General features: G+C 36.3%; 2 protein-coding genes across 2 annotated transcripts in view; one reads left to right on the top strand and one right to left on the bottom strand.

Annotated features, from left to right (window-relative positions):
- LOC132159319 (NACHT, LRR and PYD domains-containing protein 12-like) overlaps positions 1–20,886 on the top strand; it is a 206,474-nt gene that overhangs the window by 73,771 nt on the left and 111,817 nt on the right. The window lies entirely within an intron of this gene.
- LOC132159241 (NACHT, LRR and PYD domains-containing protein 3-like) lies at positions 2,050–20,111 on the bottom strand. Its single transcript, XM_059568783.1, has 10 exons — positions 19,976–20,111; positions 18,052–19,882; positions 14,481–14,651; positions 9,156–9,329; positions 8,076–8,246; positions 6,895–7,071; positions 6,100–6,276; positions 3,454–3,630; positions 2,956–3,129; positions 2,050–2,215 (listed from the first exon to the last, which is right to left on the bottom strand). The coding sequence occupies exons 1-10, from the start codon at positions 20,094–20,096 to the stop codon at positions 2,050–2,052; spliced, it is 3,339 nt and encodes a 1,112-aa protein (XP_059424766.1). The 5' UTR covers positions 20,097–20,111.

Consider the following 20,886-nt stretch of genomic DNA (forward strand, 5'->3'; position numbering starts at 1 on the left):
AGAAAAAGAAAATGAACAACACCAAGCTGTTGAAGAGAAGCTCAGTATGATCTTGTTTATACTTCTGTAGAAAAAGTCACAAAGTCTGATAAAAACAACCTTTTCTTCAAATAGTGAATAAAATGAGACAAACAGCGAGTAAAAGACCCAGCATTTCTAAACACTGAAGCTGTCAGTCAGTTCAGCACAAACTCACTGTGTGTGAAAACTCCCGTTTTAATCAATTCATCTGACAAAACTGCACAATCCAGCTTTTATTGACACTGTGTTTCTGCTTTGTTTGTTGTAATGAGAGGATTTGTGAGTGTTAGCAACAGACAGACACATAGCTAACTTAATATAGAACTAAATAGAATAACAATGTGTAGAAAATGTAAGAGAGATCATGGAAATGTTTTAAGTAACATGGAAATTTCACACATTGTAGATTTGCTTTATATGTTTTGCTACATTTAAGTGCTGCACTTGACAATCACATTTAAACATCTGAATCATTATGAATGAGTTTAATAGAAATATTATTAAACTGAAGAGCCAGACAGACTCATCTGAGCTTCTTCCTCCTCTGTTCCAGCTTTACATTAAACACAATGATCATCTGCTTGAATACTAAAGCAACATTAATCATTCAATATCATGTTTCTAACACACATGCTGCATTATTTGATTGTAAAGTCTGAGTCTCTTCACCTGTATGGATCACATTTACACATTTATCACACATTTATTTCTCCTCATAGACACAGTAGTGAAGCTCTTCTGTGGATCTTCAGCTGATGTTTACTGCTCCTCTCAAGATCACCTAAAAAAAGCATTCATCAGCTTTGTTTGAAATCTTGGTAATGGATCTCTATCAACACTGTAAGAGAAGAGAAAAAAAAATAACAATTTGCAAATCGGTTACTATTTTGTTTACATTTTCTTTTGAGTTACATGTACATGATCTTTCATAAATATTTCTAAAACAATTTTTGTGTTTTAAATACATTTGAACATTAATTCCACTCATATGTTTGTCTGTTTGTGTCTCTATTGAATCAATATAAAGAGAAACACACACTAACGAGTGTACACCAGATATAATAAATGACAAGGAACAAACAGAAATGTGATTTAGTCTTAAAACACAAATCTTTCAGTTAAATGTGTCACTAGTTAAAGCTGTTTGTCTCTAGTTGAAACATGTTTGTGTTGGTCTCAGTAAATAAGTGAAATGATTGCACAGCTCGCTGGAATACTGGATTCTGATTGGTCAGTCGTGACATTCGGAGGTGTGTTATTCATTAGGTGTGTGTCATTAGCAGCAGAATAACACACAGTCATACGGTATTTGAGTCGGCCGTTTCTTTGACTTCTCTCGTATCACAGCACCGCGCTCTCACTCGTTTCATTCAAGCACAACTGCTATTAGCTTGTGCCTCAGTTACTGACTGGATTTACCCTCAAACCAAACCGCAGGAGATTCCTGTTAATAGTAGACTTGAGGAGACATTGTTCAAAGTGTGTCTTGTTGTTCAAGTTTTTGCTAACTGAGCAGAAGTGTTTAGCTGAATCTAAATTGTGTCTAATTCTTCACTTGTGTGTCAAGAAAGCATATAATAAGTGTGATAACAAGCGGCTGGAGGTACATTATCTCTTACAGAAAGTGTAAAGTAATGTGACGTGTTGCTTGTCAAAGTAAAAACACACAAGAGACAGAGACATTGATCATGTGATGCTGGACGACTGTGAGATGAAGCTGAATCTGCTCTGATTTTACCAGCGTTTTCCTACAATCTGAACAAATCTATTTCAAACTCTAATGATTCACTATTACTGATCTCATTAATAAAGCAGCTGTTGCTGTAGAAAGCTGTGACAGTCTGCTTTTCTTCTCTTTCCTCCTTTGTGTTCAACATTTTTATCAACTTTACATTTCATTCTGACACAAACCCTTTGAAATAAAGCTTGATGATCATTTGATCAACTCTTTTCACTAATATGTGAAAGTATATATTTGTTCACATATCAGAGGTAAATGAATCTTTAATATCACAAAGTGAAGTTTACTCACATCAGTTCACAGTTTGAGTCTCGTAGCACATCAATGAGCTTCTGCTTTGAGTCTCTAATCTTATTGTGTCTCAGATCAAGCTCTTTTAGAAACTGCAGAGCTTTTGTGTTTTTCAAAGACTGAGTTAAAGAAGAAACATCTGTAATGCCACAGTAACGAAGACTAGAAAGAGACAAACAGAGGAAGAGAGATCATCTTACAAACAAATCATTAAGATGAAGAATCTTTCACAAATATAATGTGAACACATTCATCATGAGATATAGAGTATAAAGGGTTTTGTTGAATTTTTTTTACTCAGTTTATTAATGTTTTAACTACACATTCGTGTAGTTTAAGTATTTATGTTATTTTTTTATATATTTAGAAAAATGAATGAAAAGTACTGGGTATCACCTCTTCAGACATTTTTGACAAATTATGTAACAAAATCAACATTTTTATAGTCTCCATTAATATCTATGGGTGTTTGTCTTTTGTGTGTGTGTGTGTGTGTGTGTGTGTTTGTGTGTGTGTGTGTGTACTGTGAACGTGTGGAAGGGTTGCCACTTCATTTTTGTGTATATTGTGGTCTGAATTGTGGTGGATTCATTGAATTTATTTGATAAATTAAGAAGAAAAAGTATTGATTTGATAATTTCCTCATTCATTTCAATGTGGGTCTCCAGAGAGAGACTTTTTTCACACTAACACACAACCAGATATCAATCCAATTTAATTTTCTGTTTGTAGATCTACCAAGTGTTGACAAACGTACAAAGTCTCATGTCATTTAGATAAAGGGAACATTTGTTTTTATTTCAGCAATCATCATTTGGGGTCTGAAAAGATCTTGAACAGCACATAAGAGTTAAACAAAGTGATTTTCATCATTTTGATTCTTGTCTGTGAATGTTACTGACCTCAATCTCTCCAGTTTACAGCGTGAATCCTTCAGTACGTCACATAAGTGATTCACTCCTGTGTTTTTTATTTGATTCCAGCTCAGGTTCAGTTCTCTCAGGTGTGATGGGTTTGATTTCAGAGCTGAAGTCAGGATGAGACACTGTTTCTCTGTAATACTGCATTCATACAGACTGAAGACAGAAAGAGAAAACACAATGAATCAGACACGTTATGTTCACGTCTGAGTGAATACAAAAAAATAATCATAATAATCTGGTCCATTAATGAGCTGGATTACTGTGATCTCCGGCGATTGACTGAGATGAGACCCTCGAGCAAGAACTGAACCCCAACCGCAGGTGTGTGTGTGTGTGTGTGTGTTAAATGCAGAGCACAAGTTCAGAGTATGGGACACTATATTTGGCCCCACGTCACATCCTTTCCTTTCCTTTTCCTGAAAGTAAACCGTAATCTTTAATCTGACTGTAACTGCTGTAGAGTATAATGATACTAACTCTAGTTTCTCCAGCTTGAATTGTGTGTTCATCAGTAGATCACTGAGGTGTTTCACTCCAGAGTCTCCTAGTAGTTCATTCAGACTCAGGTTCAGTTCTCTCAGGTGTGATGGGTTTGATTTCAGAGCTGAAGTCAGGATGAGACACTGTTTCTCTGTAATACTGCATCCACACAGACTGAAGACAGAAAGAGAAAACACAATGAATCAGACACGTTATGTTCATGTGTGAGTAATTCATCATGTGTTAACATCATACACTGGGTTTTGTGAGTGAAGCAGGCTACTGACGGAGTGACTGAGAGAACGAGCACAGCGCTTCTCCACACTCTTCTAAAAAAATCTATCCAGTTCTGTGTTTTGTGTGTGCGCGTTAACAAATCTTTCATGATGTCCTAACAGCCAGGATTCCCACACAACACGTCCGCTAAAGTCCGATTCGCGACCTAATGACTCATTTGAGCCGATTCATTACTTCTTAAAAGAACATACAGATCTGAAATCTTATCATCAGTAAAATATGGAGTGCCACAAGGATCCGTCCTAGGTCCCCTTCTATTTTCAATATACATGTTGCCCCTTGGTAATATTATTAGAAAATACGGAATTAGCTTCCACTGTTATGCTGATGATACTCAGCTATACATCTCAACGAGACCAGATGAAACTTCCCAATTATCTAAGCTAACAGAGTGTGTTAAAAATGTAAAAGATTGGATGACAAATAATTTTCTCCAATTAAATTCGGATAAGACTGAGATATTAATTATTGGACCAAAAAACACCACACAGAATCTTGTAGATTACAATCTGCAACTAGACGGATGTACTGTTACTTCCTCTGCAGTCAGAAATCTGGGTGTTATATTAGACAGCAATTTGTCTTTTGAAAATCATATTTCCAATGTTACAAAAACTGCATTCTTCCATCTTAGAAACATTGCCAAGCTACGAAACATGTTATCTGTTTCTGATGCAGAAAAGCTAGTTCATGCATTCATGACCTCTAGACTGGACTATTGTAATGCACTTCTAGGTGGTTGTCCTGCTGCTTCAATAAACAAGCTACAGGTAGTCCAAAATGCAGCAGCTAGAGTCCTTACCAGGTCAAGAAAATATGATCATATTACCCCAATTTTACAGTCTCTGCACTGGCTACCTATTAAGTTCCGTATCTGTTACAAATTATCATTACTTACCTATAAGGCCCTAAATGGTTTAGCTCCTGCGTACCTAACTAGCCTTCTACCATGCTACAATCCATCACGCACCCTAAGGTCACAAAACGCTGGACTTTTGGTAGTTCCTAGGATAGCAAAGTCCACTAAAGGAGGTAGAGCTTTTTCACATTTGGCTCCCAAACTCTGGAATAGCCTTCCTGATAATGTTCGGGGTTCAGACACACTCTCTCTGTTTAAATCTAGATTAAAAACGCATCTCTTTCGCCAAGCATTCGAATAATGTATCTCTTAAATTGTGAGTGTAGTTGCACCTGCATTTTTATTCTTTAGCTTGGGTTAAACTAATTTTACTTTGTTGGATCAGCAGCTATGCTAATGATGTCTCTATTTTGTTCCTATGTTTAGCCACGGGATTTACATCCCGTGGTAACTAGGATTTACACAAGCTCCAGTCTGGATCCAGAACACCTGAGAAGAGATGATGCTGACCCCTCAGAGGACCCCAGATGACGCTAACCTTGAATCAACAAACAGAACTAACAATTATTGCTACATGTGTGACTGCATCATATAATTACTATGAACTAATAATATTGATAGTTCATCATCTAGCTGACTACGTCTTGTATTATTATTTTTATTTTTCTAAAATCCTGTCAAACGTGCACAAACTACTAGCTACTACTAAATATTGTAGAAACATAATTTACGTAAAGTTGCTTTGTAACTATTTGTATTGTAAAAAGCGCTATACAAATAAACTTGAATTGAATTGAAATGAGAAAGTGTGTTTACCCCATTTAGCCTTAATAATCCACAGTATGTATAGGCCTATGACAATGTGTAGTAAATTACCTATAAAATCATTTAGTTTAACGTTAGACTGGAGTGAGATGAAAATAGATCAAAGCACAAAGCTAGCTGTTGCTAGCTAGCTGCTAATTTTATTCAATTTTATATGGAAAAAATTACACTATTACACCATTTAACGCTACGTTTTTAATTAATATGATTATACTAAAATAATTATCAGGTCTATCAAAAAAAGGATTTTATCTGTTTAAACTATGAAAGCCAGTCGTGGAAAAATCACAGCTTTTTTTGCAAAGAGGGCAAGAAAAGATGACAGTGATCATTTTTTTATGAATAAATAGTATAAAAAAAACTTTTTTTTTTGTATTTATTTTAAATGTAACATTTATTGTCAATATTGGGCTTGCGGATCTAGGGTACTCTTTGCTGTGTGTGGATGACCATGTCGGCCAGCCACCACCGAAGACCCATTTTGACCCAGGAAAAACCTTTTCCCTCCTTCACATCATCAGACGAGAGAAGAGATGTGTTTATGAGAGAAAGTGATAGTTATTTTCATTAAAGATCACAAGGATACATTCATTTTTGGAAATAATTATGTATCCTGATAAATCAGTCTGACTGTAACTGCTGTAGAGTATAATGATACTAACTGTAGTTTCTCCAGCTTGAATTGTGTGTTCATCAGTAGATCACTGAGGTGTTTCACTCCAGAGTCTCCTAGTAGTTGATTCCAGCTCAGGTTCAGTTCTCTCAGGTGTGATGGGTTTGATTTCAGAGCTGAAGTCAGGATGAGACACTGTTTCTCTGTAATACTGCATCCACACAGACTGAAGACAGAAAGAGAAAACACAATGAATCAGACACGTTATGTTCATGTGTGAGTAATTCATCATGTGTTAACATCATACAGTGCAATAAATAAAACATTGCCAAAAACCTCATTATGTGACCACAAACAAAAACAAAAGAAAAAAACATTTCAAGTCAGACCAAAAAAAAAAAGAAAAAGATACAGGATCAACTATAGAACCACTTTACAATAACATTAAAACATTAAAAATAAAGCTTAAATGTAACAAATCAAGAATATTCTGTTCATAAATCTAAATTTACTTCAAGACATTTTAAGATTGAAGTTTACAGTCAACAAGAACATTTTATGATCATATTTTGTTCTTTTATGAAACAGTTTTTTTTTTTTTTACTGCAGGTCAGGAATTAATTTTTGATGAAAAGCTGATAATTGTTTGCTATTGTTAAGATCTCATGTGACTGACAGGTTTTCCCTCCTTCACATCATCAGACAAGATAAGAGATGTGTTTATGAGAGAAAGTGATAGTTATTTTCATTAAAGATCACAAGGATACATTCATTTTTGGAAATAAATGATGTACCCTGATAAATCAATCTGACTGTAACTGCTGTAGAGTATAATGATACTAACTCTAGTTTCTCCAGCTTCAATTGTGTGTTCATCAGTAGATCACTGAGGTGTTTCACTCCAGAGTCTCCTAGTAGTTTATTCCTGCTCAGCTTCAGTTCTCTCAGGTGTGATGGGTTTGATTTCAGAGCTGAAGTCAGGATGAGACACTGTTTCTCTGTAATACTGCATTCACACAGACTGAAGACAGAAAGAGAAAACACAATGAATCAGACACGTTATGTTCATGAAGTCACAGCAGAACAACCTTCATCTGTCAAACCACACCATCTTAATCTACATTGAGAGAAAGAGAGAAGATAGAAGAAAACTTTTGAATAAAGTCACAATGTCTTGATAAAACAAAAAACAGAGGAAGAGTGTCTGAATATCTTTGGATAATTTTCCACAATTAGGTCTTCGAAACTTGTTCATTTAATCAAATAATTGACACTTTTTTTTTTTCGTATTATTAACTGAAATGATTGGATATTGGGTTGTATTTGACCTGCTGTATTAGCAGAACTTTCAAATGTTTAGATTACACAAATTTACAAGTCACCTTCATTCATAACCTCCTCTAACCTAAACTCAGAGACCCAGTCAGCCAAAAAACCCTGGCCGTTGTCCCAGAGGAAGCCTGGACGATCAAGCCCCAGAAGTGACAGTGGAAACCAGACTGACCCTGCCTTTATGAAATTACATTTAAATATAGAAACATGCATACACATACACACATATACTTTTTTTTAAAAATTAGTCTTCAGTCCTCAGTTTGTAGTCAGTAAACATGAACACATTCAGCAGTCACAGCAGAAGCTAGAGACAGAATTTAACTGAAGTCTATTCAAAAGTTGTCTGAATCTATTCTAAGAAGGTTGGAAGCTGTATTGAAGACAAACAATGTTAAACACATTAATAAAATACTGGCTATTTCTAATGTGTTCACGTTATTTTCTCCAACCCCTGTGCACTTAAAGGGATAGTTCACACAAAAATGAAAATTACTCCATGATTTACTCACCCTCAAGACATCCTAGATGTATATGAATTTCTTCATTCAGACAAATATAATCAGAGTTATATTAAAACATGTCCTGGCTCTTCCAAGCTTTATAACGTGGTGCCGGACTCAAATCAGAATTAAAATAGACGACTGTATTATTACTAGTCATGTAACCAGTGAAATGATGTAAGATACTCACATCAGTGTGTTGAGTGTACAGTGTTTATCCTGCAGTAGAGCAGAGATGTGATTCACTCCTGTGTCTCCTAGTTTACGTCCACTCAGATTCAGCTCTCTCAGGAGTAACGGGTTTTTACCCACAATTCCAGTCACATACTGACAGCCTTCATCTGCAGCAGGACCCAAAAACCTGAAGAAGATAAGATGAAACTGGAATCAATTCAATGTGCATTACATCACAAAGCATTTAAAGATTATCAAACATTGTTTGTAGTGAAAAGTTCTAGTTCAAGTTTAAACGGGGGGGGGGGAAGCTCAGTAGATCATGATTCTCAAAAATCTGAAGATCTTTCTGGCTTTTAAGCAGGAGATGAGGAAAGTTAGCAAAGAGATAACTAGCTTGTGACAGTTAAGCATTCATAGTGATATATTTAGTAGTTCTTTTGATGCTGGCTCTTCCTATTATGATGTAGCAGAATTCACCAAACACTGGATTACTGATCCACTAACAAAGAACATGATCTGGGTTCAGACCATCTCTGGATAGTTTTATTTAACTGATGTCTGTGTTGATGCTACAGTAATTCTGCTCATTATGAGAGGAACTGCAGGTTCAGACGTGTGTGTGTGTGTGTGTGTGTGTGTGTGTGTGTGTGTGAGAGAGTGTGAGTGTGTTATCACTGATCCTCTCCTGACACACATCACATGTTTGTGGTCTGTGGTAGATCTGCTGTAGTACTGTAGATCTACAGTGTTGTGAATCTGAGCTTGATGGAAATTAATGTACAGTGCATTCAGTAACATTTAAACAATCAGGATAATAAATCACACTGAATATGTTTTTCATGAGAAATGTCCACAATAACACAATCATAAACGTTAATTGAGACACCAAACTACTGAACAGCAGCACATCTAGTGGCTCAAAATGACTGATTAAGCTGTAACTTTTTTTTAACAACAGCAGCTGCAGCATCTGATCTTTAATGTTTGATCATTTTGAAAATTTTTGATGTAACATTGTATACCTTACTAAATTAGTCAAATAATATAATTCACATGCGTATCATTTATTTGGCATTATTTCATCAGGTCTCACCTCAGTGTGTTGAGTTGACAGTTTGGATCCTGTAGTAAATCACTGAGCTTCTTCACTCCTGATTCTCCAGGATCATTTCCTGTGAGATCCAGCTCTATCAGGTGTGAAGGGTTTGATCTCAGAGCTGAAGACAGAGCTTTATAACCTTTTTCACATATACTGCAGTCTGAAAGTCTATTAAAGATAAAGATATCACAATATCACAAGTACATGTTCTAGAATGAAGACAATAAAAAAAGATGCACTACAGGATTTTGACCTGAATGTACTCTTTTCACAGTAAAGCTGGTAAAGTTATATATTGGTGAACACAAACTACAACAAATGCAATTTTAAAATTTTGCAGTTTTAATTTTCCACAATTATAACCTACAGTTGCAATCAAAATTACGCAACCCCTCAGAGACTGTAGCAATAATTGCAAAGTCAACAGAGATCTCACAACGCTATAGAGAAGCTATAGAGAATAAATAATATTACTTTAGAAAGTCTAAGGCTATATGAAGATTTCCAAGACATTAAATGTTCCTAGAGACCCAGCCCTCAGCCTTATTCCTTATCTTAAAGTGTGCTATACCAGAAAACCTTTGAGGGTGTTGAAGAAAAAGCACAATATCATAAAATGTTTAATCAGAGCAACTGAGAAAAACCTGCACAATGTACAGCCAAAGACTTGCAAGATGACCCAATGAAAGGAGGAAAACCATTTCAATGCAGTGTGTAAGAAGAACACTAGACAAGTACGGCCTTCATGTTGAGAAATCTCAATGAATGGAGTGATGTGACCAAACTGTGAAGGTCTGCTGCAAAAAAAGACAAAGCTCATAAGCAGAAGAACACCATCTCCGTCGTCAAACTTGGAGGTGGATCAGTCCTGTTATGGGGTTGCTTTACTGTAGCGGGAAGTGAAAATCATGGACATAATGGATTCTTTGAAGTATCAGGCCATTTTGACAAGAATTGTGATGCCTTTGGTGCAAAGACTGAAGCTGATGATCAAGGGACTTTCCTGCAGGAGAGTCATCCCAAAATACACATCCAAATCTACTTCTGCTTGGTTCAGGGATCGGTCATAGAATGTACTTGAGTGGCCTGTTCAGTCTCCAGATTTATTTTTCATTGAAAATATCTGGTTGAATTTAAGGAAAGCTGTGGCAATGTGAAACCAAAGATTATCAGTGATCTGGAAGCTTTTTCAGGCAAGGAATGGGCCAAGACTGTAGTAGAGAGGTGACAGAAGCTTCTAAACACTTACAGACAGTGTTTCTTGGTGATTTTTAAGAATAAAAGATTCTGCACAAAATTTGAACAAATGTTTACATCCAATTTGAATTTAATCATGATTCATCAATGTTACATTCTTAGAATGATTCAAAAGTGTATTGAACTTTCTCTGATGCCTTTGTTGAATTGTTTTTATAACATTTTGTTCTCTGCAGCAAAATGTCTTGCAGGTCAAGGGGGTTGAATAATTTTGATTACAACTGTATTATAACCTTCTTCAGTGATACTGCAGTCTGAAAGTCATCAGAAAGACTAAATAAATAAGTCACATTAAAAACATTTAATACACTATTATGATATTAACATTTCCCATCACCTCAAAAATCAATCTGTTTGACAATATTTTATAAATGCATCTACATCAACACACCAATTTCACATTACTGACCCATTCCTTGTGACACAGTGCCAGTTTACAGACCAGCTGGAGCTTTACATTGATTCATGTTTAGATTGACCAAATTCAGACCTGAGCATCTGTAGTGTCTGTGAATTTCTCAGCAGACTGGAGATTTGTGTCACTCCAGAGTCTCCTATTTGATTCCTGCTCAGATCCAGCTCTCTGAGGTTTGAATTAAACGCTGATGCCAGAGCAGCACAACCTTCATCTGTAATACTGATGCAGTTTAACCTGTAGAAGAGAGAACAACCAATTAAGATATACATACAATTACACAAATAGCAGCTTTAGCTACTACTTTTATCTGCCAATATTAGATTTGCATGATAAATCACACTGTGGAATTATTTTTTAATTCGATAATTATACAAATACTTCGTATTTTACAGTACAATACTTAAGCCTAAACTATACTTAAAACACTACATAGAACAAGCAGCTTGAAGAAGGATTTCAATTTTGAAGGATTGAATGATAGATTATTGTAATTATTATGTATTAATTTCTTTACTTTCAAATGTTAGACCCTCAGGCTTTTATTTTGGTGGAAAACTGAATAATAACCTTTAAATTTCTATGTTTAGCTCATAACAGGTTTATAAACACCTTGTTGTATAAATCTGGTGAAATCTGTTAACATCGTCTGCCAAACAATGTTGGAAATTACATGAACACAAAACTAGGTGAACCTTTTAAATTCATGTTATAAACTCAAAATAACTTGCTCAACTGCCTTTTTTAATTTTATTTAACAGCCATTTAGAACTTCTGCTCTTCTAACTTAAAATGCAGCCTTTTGTGATTTAATAACCGCATTACCCCATATTACAATTTGGAGTTTATTTTGATTAATTGTACAGTCCTGGTCTGGGTTTCCCGAAAACGATTAATCTTAGAGCTTAAGAGCATTTTCTATGAGTAATTTTGCGATTGTTCGTTATTGTTTCACGCGCGTTTCCCAACAATGCACTTAACACAGTTGCACGTAGCTGTGCTTAAAGTGCTACTTAGGAGTCGCTGTCCGTTTGTCAAGTGCTGAAATGTCACGTTATAGAATGGCTCTTAATTGTAGTACATGATCATTTATTGACGTTAACCTAATGCTGCGTTCCAGACAGACAACTTGAATATAATAACTATAACACAATACAATATTATATTATAGTCTATAATATTAGATCAGTTATAAATATCTATAACAGTTAAATGTTCCCCACTTATAGTTGTGCAATAAAAATGTGCAATATCCTTATATTTATTTGTTACCCCTCCATCCTGGTACAACCCTGCATCTTACTCAATCCTATTCAATTATCATTTATAGCACAATTGTTTATACATTTATTTATTTTAATTTTTTTTTGTCTGTGTGTTGTTGTCTCTGTGTACTGGAAGCTTATGTCAATAAAACAAATTCCTTGTATGCGCAAGCACACTTGGCAATAAAGCTCTTTCTGATTCTGATTATATTATACTTTACATAATAATATATAACATTTTATATATTTATACATAACGTTAGGTAAATTTTTTTTAGCCTGAATGCACTCTAAGTTGCTTTGGATAAAAGCGTCTGCTAAATGCATACATTTTTATTTAAATGTATTTAATTATATACAGTAGAGAGAGAGCGAGAGAGAAAGAAAATGTTATTTCCGGGTCCAATACATAGCTGGTTTTCGTGTACTTCAGAAAGTCATTGCTGAAGTCGTGGCCTAATGGTTAGAGAGTCGGACTGGCAATCGAAGGGTTGTGAGTTCGAGTCTCGGGCCGGCAGGAATTGTGGGTGGGGGGAGTGCATGTACAGTTCTCTCTCCACCTTCAATATCAAGACTTAGGTGCCCTTGAGCAAGGCATCGAACCCCCAACTGCTCCCCGGGCGCCGCAGCATAAATGGCTGCCCACTGCTCCGGGTGTGTGTTCACAGTGTGTGTGTTCACTGCTCTGTGTGTGTGCACTTCGGATGGGTTAAATGCAGAGCACAAATTCTGAGTATGGGTCACCATACTTGGTTGAATGTCATGTCGTCACTTGACATTTTTTTCCCCAGTCTTTGAGGCTTTTCCTACATATTTTATTCTATTTTTTCAGTCATTTACTTTAAATTTGTATTTCTATTTTTTCTGCCTTTTTTAATAATTTCATTTATAAAGTAAAAAAAAGAAAAAAGAAAACGAGTCATAAAGTGTACAATAAAAGCACAATAAAATCCTTATATTATAATCACATTGCACTTGAATCAAGTTAAATGTGTAATCTGCCGATTGTCCTGCAGGTGGCCGCATAAATCTGTCTTCTTACGATGCACTTAGGGCTTGACGATTACTCCAGAGCACTCGTAGATCTACAATGATTTTCAAGTGCTACTTAAGTTACTATGCTTTTGGGAAACAGACCGTAATATTAAGATCAGTCGTATGATCGCTTTTACGAACTTCTTAGGCTTACAAAGCTTTTGGGAAACCCGGCCCTGATGACAAGTATAAAATATTTCCAAATCTATGAAACTGTGGTGGGTCACTGAAGTCTGGATAATTAATGGGATACACTTTTAAAATACTTACTTCAGCTTTTCCAGTCTACACTGTACACTTTCAAACAGAGTCAAGATGATCTTCATTCCTGGGTTTCCTAGTTTATTCTCACTCAGATCCAGCTCTGTCAGATTTGAAGGGTTTGAATTTAGAGCTGCAGCCAGAACATGACAACCTCCTTCTGTGATACAGTTGTTCTTCAGACTGCATAAAGAGAAAACACTTCAGTTTTAATCTGAATATTTACCAATATGTTTTAACTGACGGATGACAAATACTGGTGATGATGAAGGCAACCACATTACAAAAGTCACATACATTTTTTTCGGGCAGCAATCTCTTATACAAGACACACAAAAAAAATAGCAGCAAGAATTTAAAAATGTTCTTATAACAATAAAAAATGTACATCAGTGTGTTGAGTGTACAGTGTATATTCTGCAGTAGAGCAGTGATCTGATTCACTCGTGCAGAATATTGAGATCCAGTAATTTCTGTCTACTCATCGTGCCTGGATCTAGACTTAAAGTTCAAAATAATTGTTTTAAGAGGGTTTTTACATTGTTTTAAGCAACATTAACTTCATTTAGACCTTTCCCCCCAGGAAACAACTAAATATCTCATGTGTTTTTGCTCATCTAGTAAATGCATCTTGATAGAGTTTTTAGATATTTTGACTAAAAACAAAACACTAAGTAAAATAAGCCTTTTTCAGTTTGTCTTTTATTGCTTTTGTTCACCAATTAAGCAAATGTCTAGCTTGAACTATGAATTTATGAATTGAGTATTTGTAATTATAGGACACAGGAAACACTCAGCATCACTTTCTTTTTGCAGTATAGCACTAGGTTCTCTGCTCAAGCATGCTCAGAGTTGTGCTTTTATTTACACACATTCCTACATGCAAGTACAAGATGGAAGATCCCATACTTTGCATTCTTTTGCCCTCATTACACATAAATGAGGGCCCTGGAATGTAGAGTTCATGCTGCAGATTTCACTGAGCTGAAGCAGTTCTGTCCTCAATTCTGTGGCGAATGATCTAGGTCCATGTTAACAGATGGATCTGAATTCTAATCAAACACTACAGATTGTCACCAAACTTACCTCAGTATCTCTAATTTGCAATTAATATTATTCAATCCAGTGCAGAGCATCTTAACTCCATAATCCTGAAGATTATTATTGTTCATGTTCAGCTCTTTCAGATTGGTATCTGATCCAAGAACTGAAGCCAGAGCTTGACAGCTTTTGTCTGTTAAGCCACAATCATTTAACCTACAAGAGAAATAAATCAAATCACAGAGTTAGATGCATATAATACATTTGTTAAATACTTAAAATAAATTTATAGCAATTACTTTTACATGAACAGTAAATATACAGCATATATATTAGAATTGTATGGATTCAAATTTCCTGCATAAAACAAACTAGCATGCTTGAATAAAACTTAAAATATGTAAATGAATAATAGGTTTATATCATTAATGGCAATGAGTTATACATTTAAAAGTGCTGCTCTATTATCTGGATGAGTGTCTTGAGGTGGAGAATCTGGAGGTTAATCATTTATGCATTGAGGTTATGTAAGAGTACATCTCCTTTATAGCAGAAGTTGTAGAAGTTGAACTGCATATTGGAGTAGAAATAACTATGGAACAATGTGTTTTATAATAACATGATGTGCTTCTTCTGTAGCTAACTTAACAGGGCCGGGTTTCCCAAAAGCTTTGTAAGCCTAAGAAGTTCGTAAAAAGTATCGTACGACTGATCTTTATATTACGGTCTGTTTCCCAAAAGCATAGTAACTTAAGTAGTACTTGAAAATCATCGTAGATCTACGAGTGCTCTGGAGTAATCGTTAAGCACTAAGTGCATCGTAAGAAGACAGATTTATGCAGTCACCTGCAGGACAATCGGCAGATTACACCTTTAACTTGATTCAAGTGCAATGTGATTATAATATAAGGATTTTGTTGTGCTTTTATTGTACACTTGATAACTCGTTTTCTTTATTTTTTTATTAATTTATAAATGATAATTAAAAAGGGCAGAAAATATAGGAATTAGGGGTGCTCCGATCAGGATCGGCCGATCGTTAATGCGCATCTCATCAGTAAAGCCGGTTCTCTAATCAGCGGTTAATTCCATCAGGTGCGTGATTTCACATAGAGCAGCTGTTACTACACAGAGCCGTTGTTAACTGAGAAGATGAGCCAATAAACGCTGAAAATGAACTTGGATTTGCGCATCTTCTCAGTTAATCTTCTCAGTTACTGTGTAGTAACAGATGCGCATAACGATCGGCCGATCGTGATCGGAGCACCCCTAATAGGAATACACATTTAAAGTAAATGACTGGAAAAAAGAATAAAAGATGTAGGAAATGCTTCAAAGTCTGGGGGGAAAAATGTCAATGACTTAAAAAAAAAAAAAAAAATAAGAAAAAAAAGAGAAAGTGACATTCAGCCAAGTATGGGGACTCATACTCAGAATTCGTGCTCTGCATTTAACCCATCCAAAGTGCACACACACAGCAGTGAACAAACACACACACCGTGAACATACACCCGGATCAATGGGCATCATTTATGGGCAGCCAGTTGGTGGTTCAGTGCCTTGCTCAAGAGCACCTAAGTCATGGTATTGCCGGCCCGAGATTCGAACCCACAACCCTAGGGTTAGGAGTCAAACTCTCTAACCACTAGGCCATGACTTGCTGAAGTGCACGAAAACCAGCTGTGTATTGGACCCGGAAATAACGTCTCTCTCTCTCTCCCTCTCTCTCTCTACTGTATATAAATAAATACATTTAAATAAATGTATGCATTTAGCAGACGCTTTGGTCATGATCCGGTCAATGCACATCTGTTTATTCACCACACAGACTACATTTCCCATAAACCCCTGCCTAGGAACTCATTATTGAACCACAGCTGTTTCCTATCAGTGACACTATAAAGGTAGCACTCATCCACACTCACATTGCGAAGTCTTGTTTAGTTCTGTCTGGCATTTCCACATTTTCCTAGTGTTTGTTCCTTCTGTGTTTGACTTTGGATTGTGTATACAGACTTTGATTCTCTGCCACCTGCCCCGACCTTTGCCTGGTATTGTTACTGATTTCTGGCTATCCCTTGACACTCTTGATGCCGTTTCTGATTTCTGTCTGACCACTCTATAAATTAATACTGCAAACGTCTCTGACTCCATGCTTAATGCCACCATTAATATATACATTCAATTAGATGACATTTCAGCACTTGACAAATGGACAGCGATTCCTAAGTATCACAGCTACGTGCAACTGTGTTAAGTGCATTGTTGGGAAACGCACGTGAAACAATAACGAACGAACGCAAAACACTCTTAAGCTCTAAGCTCAATCATTATCGGGGAAACCCGGACCAGCTTGTTTTGCCAAAAAGATAATTATTTACATGAAACCAATGTAAATCTAATAAAACAGCATTGCACTTTAATTCCAAAGGACTTCAATTTTTAAAGAAAACAAAGTTAAAGCTGCAGTCCGTAACTTTTGACACTCTAGCGGTTAATAAACAGAACTGCTTGTGTCTTGTGGAAGAACATCGTAGCCGGAGCTACTTCTCTCTGTTTATGTCTATGAAGAATCACAAAGGTACTGGATTACTCCGCCGCGGTACTCCCGAAGCAATCTAAAATAGTCCGAATATAAACACTTATTATAGGTGTACCCTAGTGATTCAGGACAGGCTAAAAACACGGTTTGGAAAATGTGTGTACTCGCTTATTATATATATTTGTAAATTTTGAACACAAAAAAAGTTATGAACCGCAGCTCTGATTGGTTGTTTCTTACCGGGAGCGGCATATTTCTGCAAATGGCAATAGGACCACTGGGAGGAGCCAAAGGAGCTTGATTTTTTCACAGATTATCTGTCTTATATTCTACTGTCAGGAGTCAGGAGATAATGACAGGTTTAACAAATACGTAAAAAAAAATATATATTTTTTTTACACAAGTTACCTACTGCAGCTTTAAAGAATATGTGTTTTGATTTAACCTTAAGCGATATATACTTATAACTAGGGTTGGGGGGGGGGGGGTACAGTATAGTATAGCAATATTTTCCACTGCAATACTGTATTGAATCACGGATGCCAAGTATCAATCTTTTAGTATACTATTTGGTAGAATAATAAAATCAATTTCTAGACAATCCACTAGACGCTGGTGTTGAGTTTTCTGGTGAGGTCAGCTGGTTCGGCTTTAGCATGCAGCAAGTTAGTAATATAAAGATGACAACATCTCAGAGTCATCAAAGTCATCAGGAAAGCCCCTTCTGCATTTAAATGCAGATATATGGACTTACTTCTGATTTGTTAACAAGGAGGGGATGTAAGTAGGTATGCAACGAATTTTCGACATCCGCAAATTATCAAAGAGAAAACAGACCATAAATGTGAGCAAAAAAGCTACATATAATAATATTAATTAGTAATATTATTAAATAATAAAAGTGTATGTGTGTGTGCTCACTGCTGTGTGCTGTGAATTGGGTTACTATACTTGGCTGTATGTCATGTCACTCACTCACTAAATCAGGGGTGTCCAAGCATGCTATGTATACGTGTAGATTAATGTAATTTTAAGATGAGCACAAAACATGACAAAATATATTAAATAACTTACAGAGCTCTTTTGCAGGTTTTGATGACTGCTGATAATCTAATGAGACACATTTCTGATTTCTTGAATTTCTGAAGCTCAAACTCCTCCAGCTCCTCCTCTGATGTCAACAACACAAAGACCAAAGCAGACCACTGGGCAGGTGAAAGATCAGCAGATGAGAGACTTCCTTTGCTAAGGTGGGTCTGAATGTCTTTCACCAGAGTTTGGTCGTTCAGTTCATTCAGACAGTAGAACAGATTGATGGATCTCTCTGGAGACAGATTAGACTCTAATTTCTGCTTGATGTACTGAACTATTTCCTTTTTGCTCTGCTCATTTCCATTTTTCTGTTTCAACAGACCCTGTAAGAGTCTCTGATTGGACTGGAGTGACAAACCAAGGAGGAAGCGAAGAAAAAGATCCAGGTGTCCATTATCACTCTCTAGTGTCTTGTCTACTGCAGTCTTGAGCAAATCAATCATGGTTTCACTTTTGTTTCCCTGTTCTGTAGAGTCTTGATCAAACACATATTTCTTGTTGATGTCTAGAAACAGATGTGCATAAAGGGCTGCAATAAACTCTTGAATGCTCAAGTGAACGAAGCAGTACATGGTACCAAGAGTGATCCCTGTTTCCTCCTTAAAGATCTGGGTACACATGCCGGAGTACACTGATGCCTTATAGACGTCAATACCACAGGCTTCCAGATCTGTGTCATAGAAGATCACATTGTTTCTTTCCAGCTGATCAAATGCCAGTTTCCCCAGTGAAAAGATGGCATCTTTATCCCAGGAAACATCTGGTGTATGTTCTCCATCATACTTTCGTCTGCTCTGCTGGATCTGAAATCTGAGGAAGTGTGTGTACATTTGTGTCAGAGTCTTAGGAGTGTCTTCAGTATTTGACTCCTGCAGTGTTTTGGAGACATCATCAGCCTGATTGTTTTTCACAACATTATTTCTTTTCTCCTGTAAAATGTTCTGGAGAACAGTGGCTGAAATCCAGCAGAAGACTGGGATGTGGCACATGATAAAGAGACTCTTTGATTGTTTAACATGATCAATGATTTCTTTGGCCTGATTCTCATGCGTGAATCTTTTTCTGAAGTACTCCTCCTTTTGTGCATCATTGAATCCTCGTATCTCTGTCAGCCGGTCGATACAGTCAGGAGGAATCTTACTGGCAGCTGCTGGTCTGCTGGTGATCCAGATCAGAGCAGAAGGAAGCAGATTTCCCTTGATGAGGTTCGTCAGGAGAACATCCAGAGAGGCTGGTGATGAAACATCAGACCACGTCTCATTATCCTTAAAGCTTACAGGAAGTCGACATTCATCCAATCCATCAAGAATGAACAAGACTTTGAATTGATTTCTTCTTGTAAGGTTCAGTCCTTTTGTCTCTGGGAAAAACTGAGTTATAAGGTCCCTCAAACTTAGTTTTTCTTGCTCCTTTAAGTTCATCTCTCTAAATGGAAGAGGAAATATGAAGCTGATATCTTGATTTTCTTTTCCTTCGGCCCAATCCAGAACAAACTTCTGCACAGAGACTGATTTTCCGATGCCAGCAACTCCTTTTGTCAGTACAGTTCTGATCTGCTTGTCTTGTTCAGGTGCTTCAAACAAATGTTTGCACTCAACCTGTATCTCCTGTGATTCATGACGTCTGGAAGCAACTTCAATCTGTCTCACCTCATGTTCAGTATTGACCTGTTCACTACAACCCTGAGTGATATAGAGATCTGTGTAGATGTTCTTCAGAAGTGTAGAGTCTCCTTGCTTTGCAATTCCTTCAGACACACATTGAGACTTCTTCTTTAGGCTACACTTTAGCTGATGAATGAAGATCAGCTCATCTAAACAGAAACAAAAATACAGATATTGTTTAATCATATTTTCTCTCCTACATTTATAAGTGACACTCTGACAGATGATCACGAGTCTCTTACCTTCTAGAGTATCAGCAGCTTCATCTTGCTTCATCTCTCTCAGGAAGTAGAGCGTGAGATCAAGAGCTGCTTCTTTCATACTGCATCTGTTCTCATTAAAGTCCTTCACAAAGTATTGCATGTCCTCTTTTTGTAATATTTTCTTAAACTTTTCCAGTTCTTTCTTCAGAAATTTGATTACTTTGATCTCAAGATCCTACAAAGAAAGAAATGAATGAATGAGAGAAAAAAATCCTATATTTGGTCAAAATTATTTATTGAAATAAAAGTTCGGTCACACTCTTATTCAATAACATTTGTTTATTATAATTATTAAATATTCCTGAAAATGTGTTTTATTACCTGGAAGATCTGCAGGAGACTGTCTGTATAATTCTTGTGTTTCCTGTGAGACTGTAAATCTGGATCTAATGTTTCATACTGAAGCCTGATAGCAAATAAAATAAATCAAAATACTGCATTTTTAGGGGGAAAAATATATATATGACCAAAGTATATATATAAAAAAAAAAAATAAGTGATAAATTTATGGACTACAAGTAGTTTTATGATAATTATTCTCTGATACACTTTCTGAGTCTATGTTTAAAGAAAAATAAGAAACAGATCAAATACCATTTGGTTCGTGATGTTGTTTCTTCACTGAAGTCTGGTCCGTCTTCCTTTGACCGGTCACTCTTCACAGACACAGAGCTGGACACATGTGAGTCTGATCTTACACTAATGACACAAAGAACAAAACACTTTACTACAGGAGCTCCTTCAGTCTCATTTAAAGAGCTTCACTGTTGAGGATGCTAATGAAGCACAGTATAGACATGCATTTGTTCATCTATGACTATGGAGAGATGGAAAGACATATTCATGTTTGGCTGCATGATCTATTTTCCATGGTTAATTTATACCTTCTT

Source organism: Carassius carassius, chromosome 16 (genome assembly GCF_963082965.1).
Source record: "Carassius carassius chromosome 16, fCarCar2.1, whole genome shotgun sequence".
NCBI lineage: Eukaryota > Metazoa > Chordata > Actinopteri > Cypriniformes > Cyprinidae > Carassius > Carassius carassius.

Bases quoted from the DNA above. Each gene is read 5' to 3' on its own strand.
- LOC132159241 (XM_059568783.1), bottom strand. From the start codon at position 20,096: ATGCAATACTTTGTGAAGGACTTTAATGAGAACAGATGCAGTATGAAA. The intron at 6,277-6,894 runs GTTAGTATCATT...TTCTGTCTTCAG, and splicing joins TTGAAGCTGGAGAAACTAGA to TCTGTGTGGATGCAGTATTA. The intron at 3,130-3,453 runs GTTAGTATCATT...TTCTGTCTTCAG, and splicing joins TTCAAGCTGGAGAAACTAGA to TCTGTATGAATGCAGTATTA.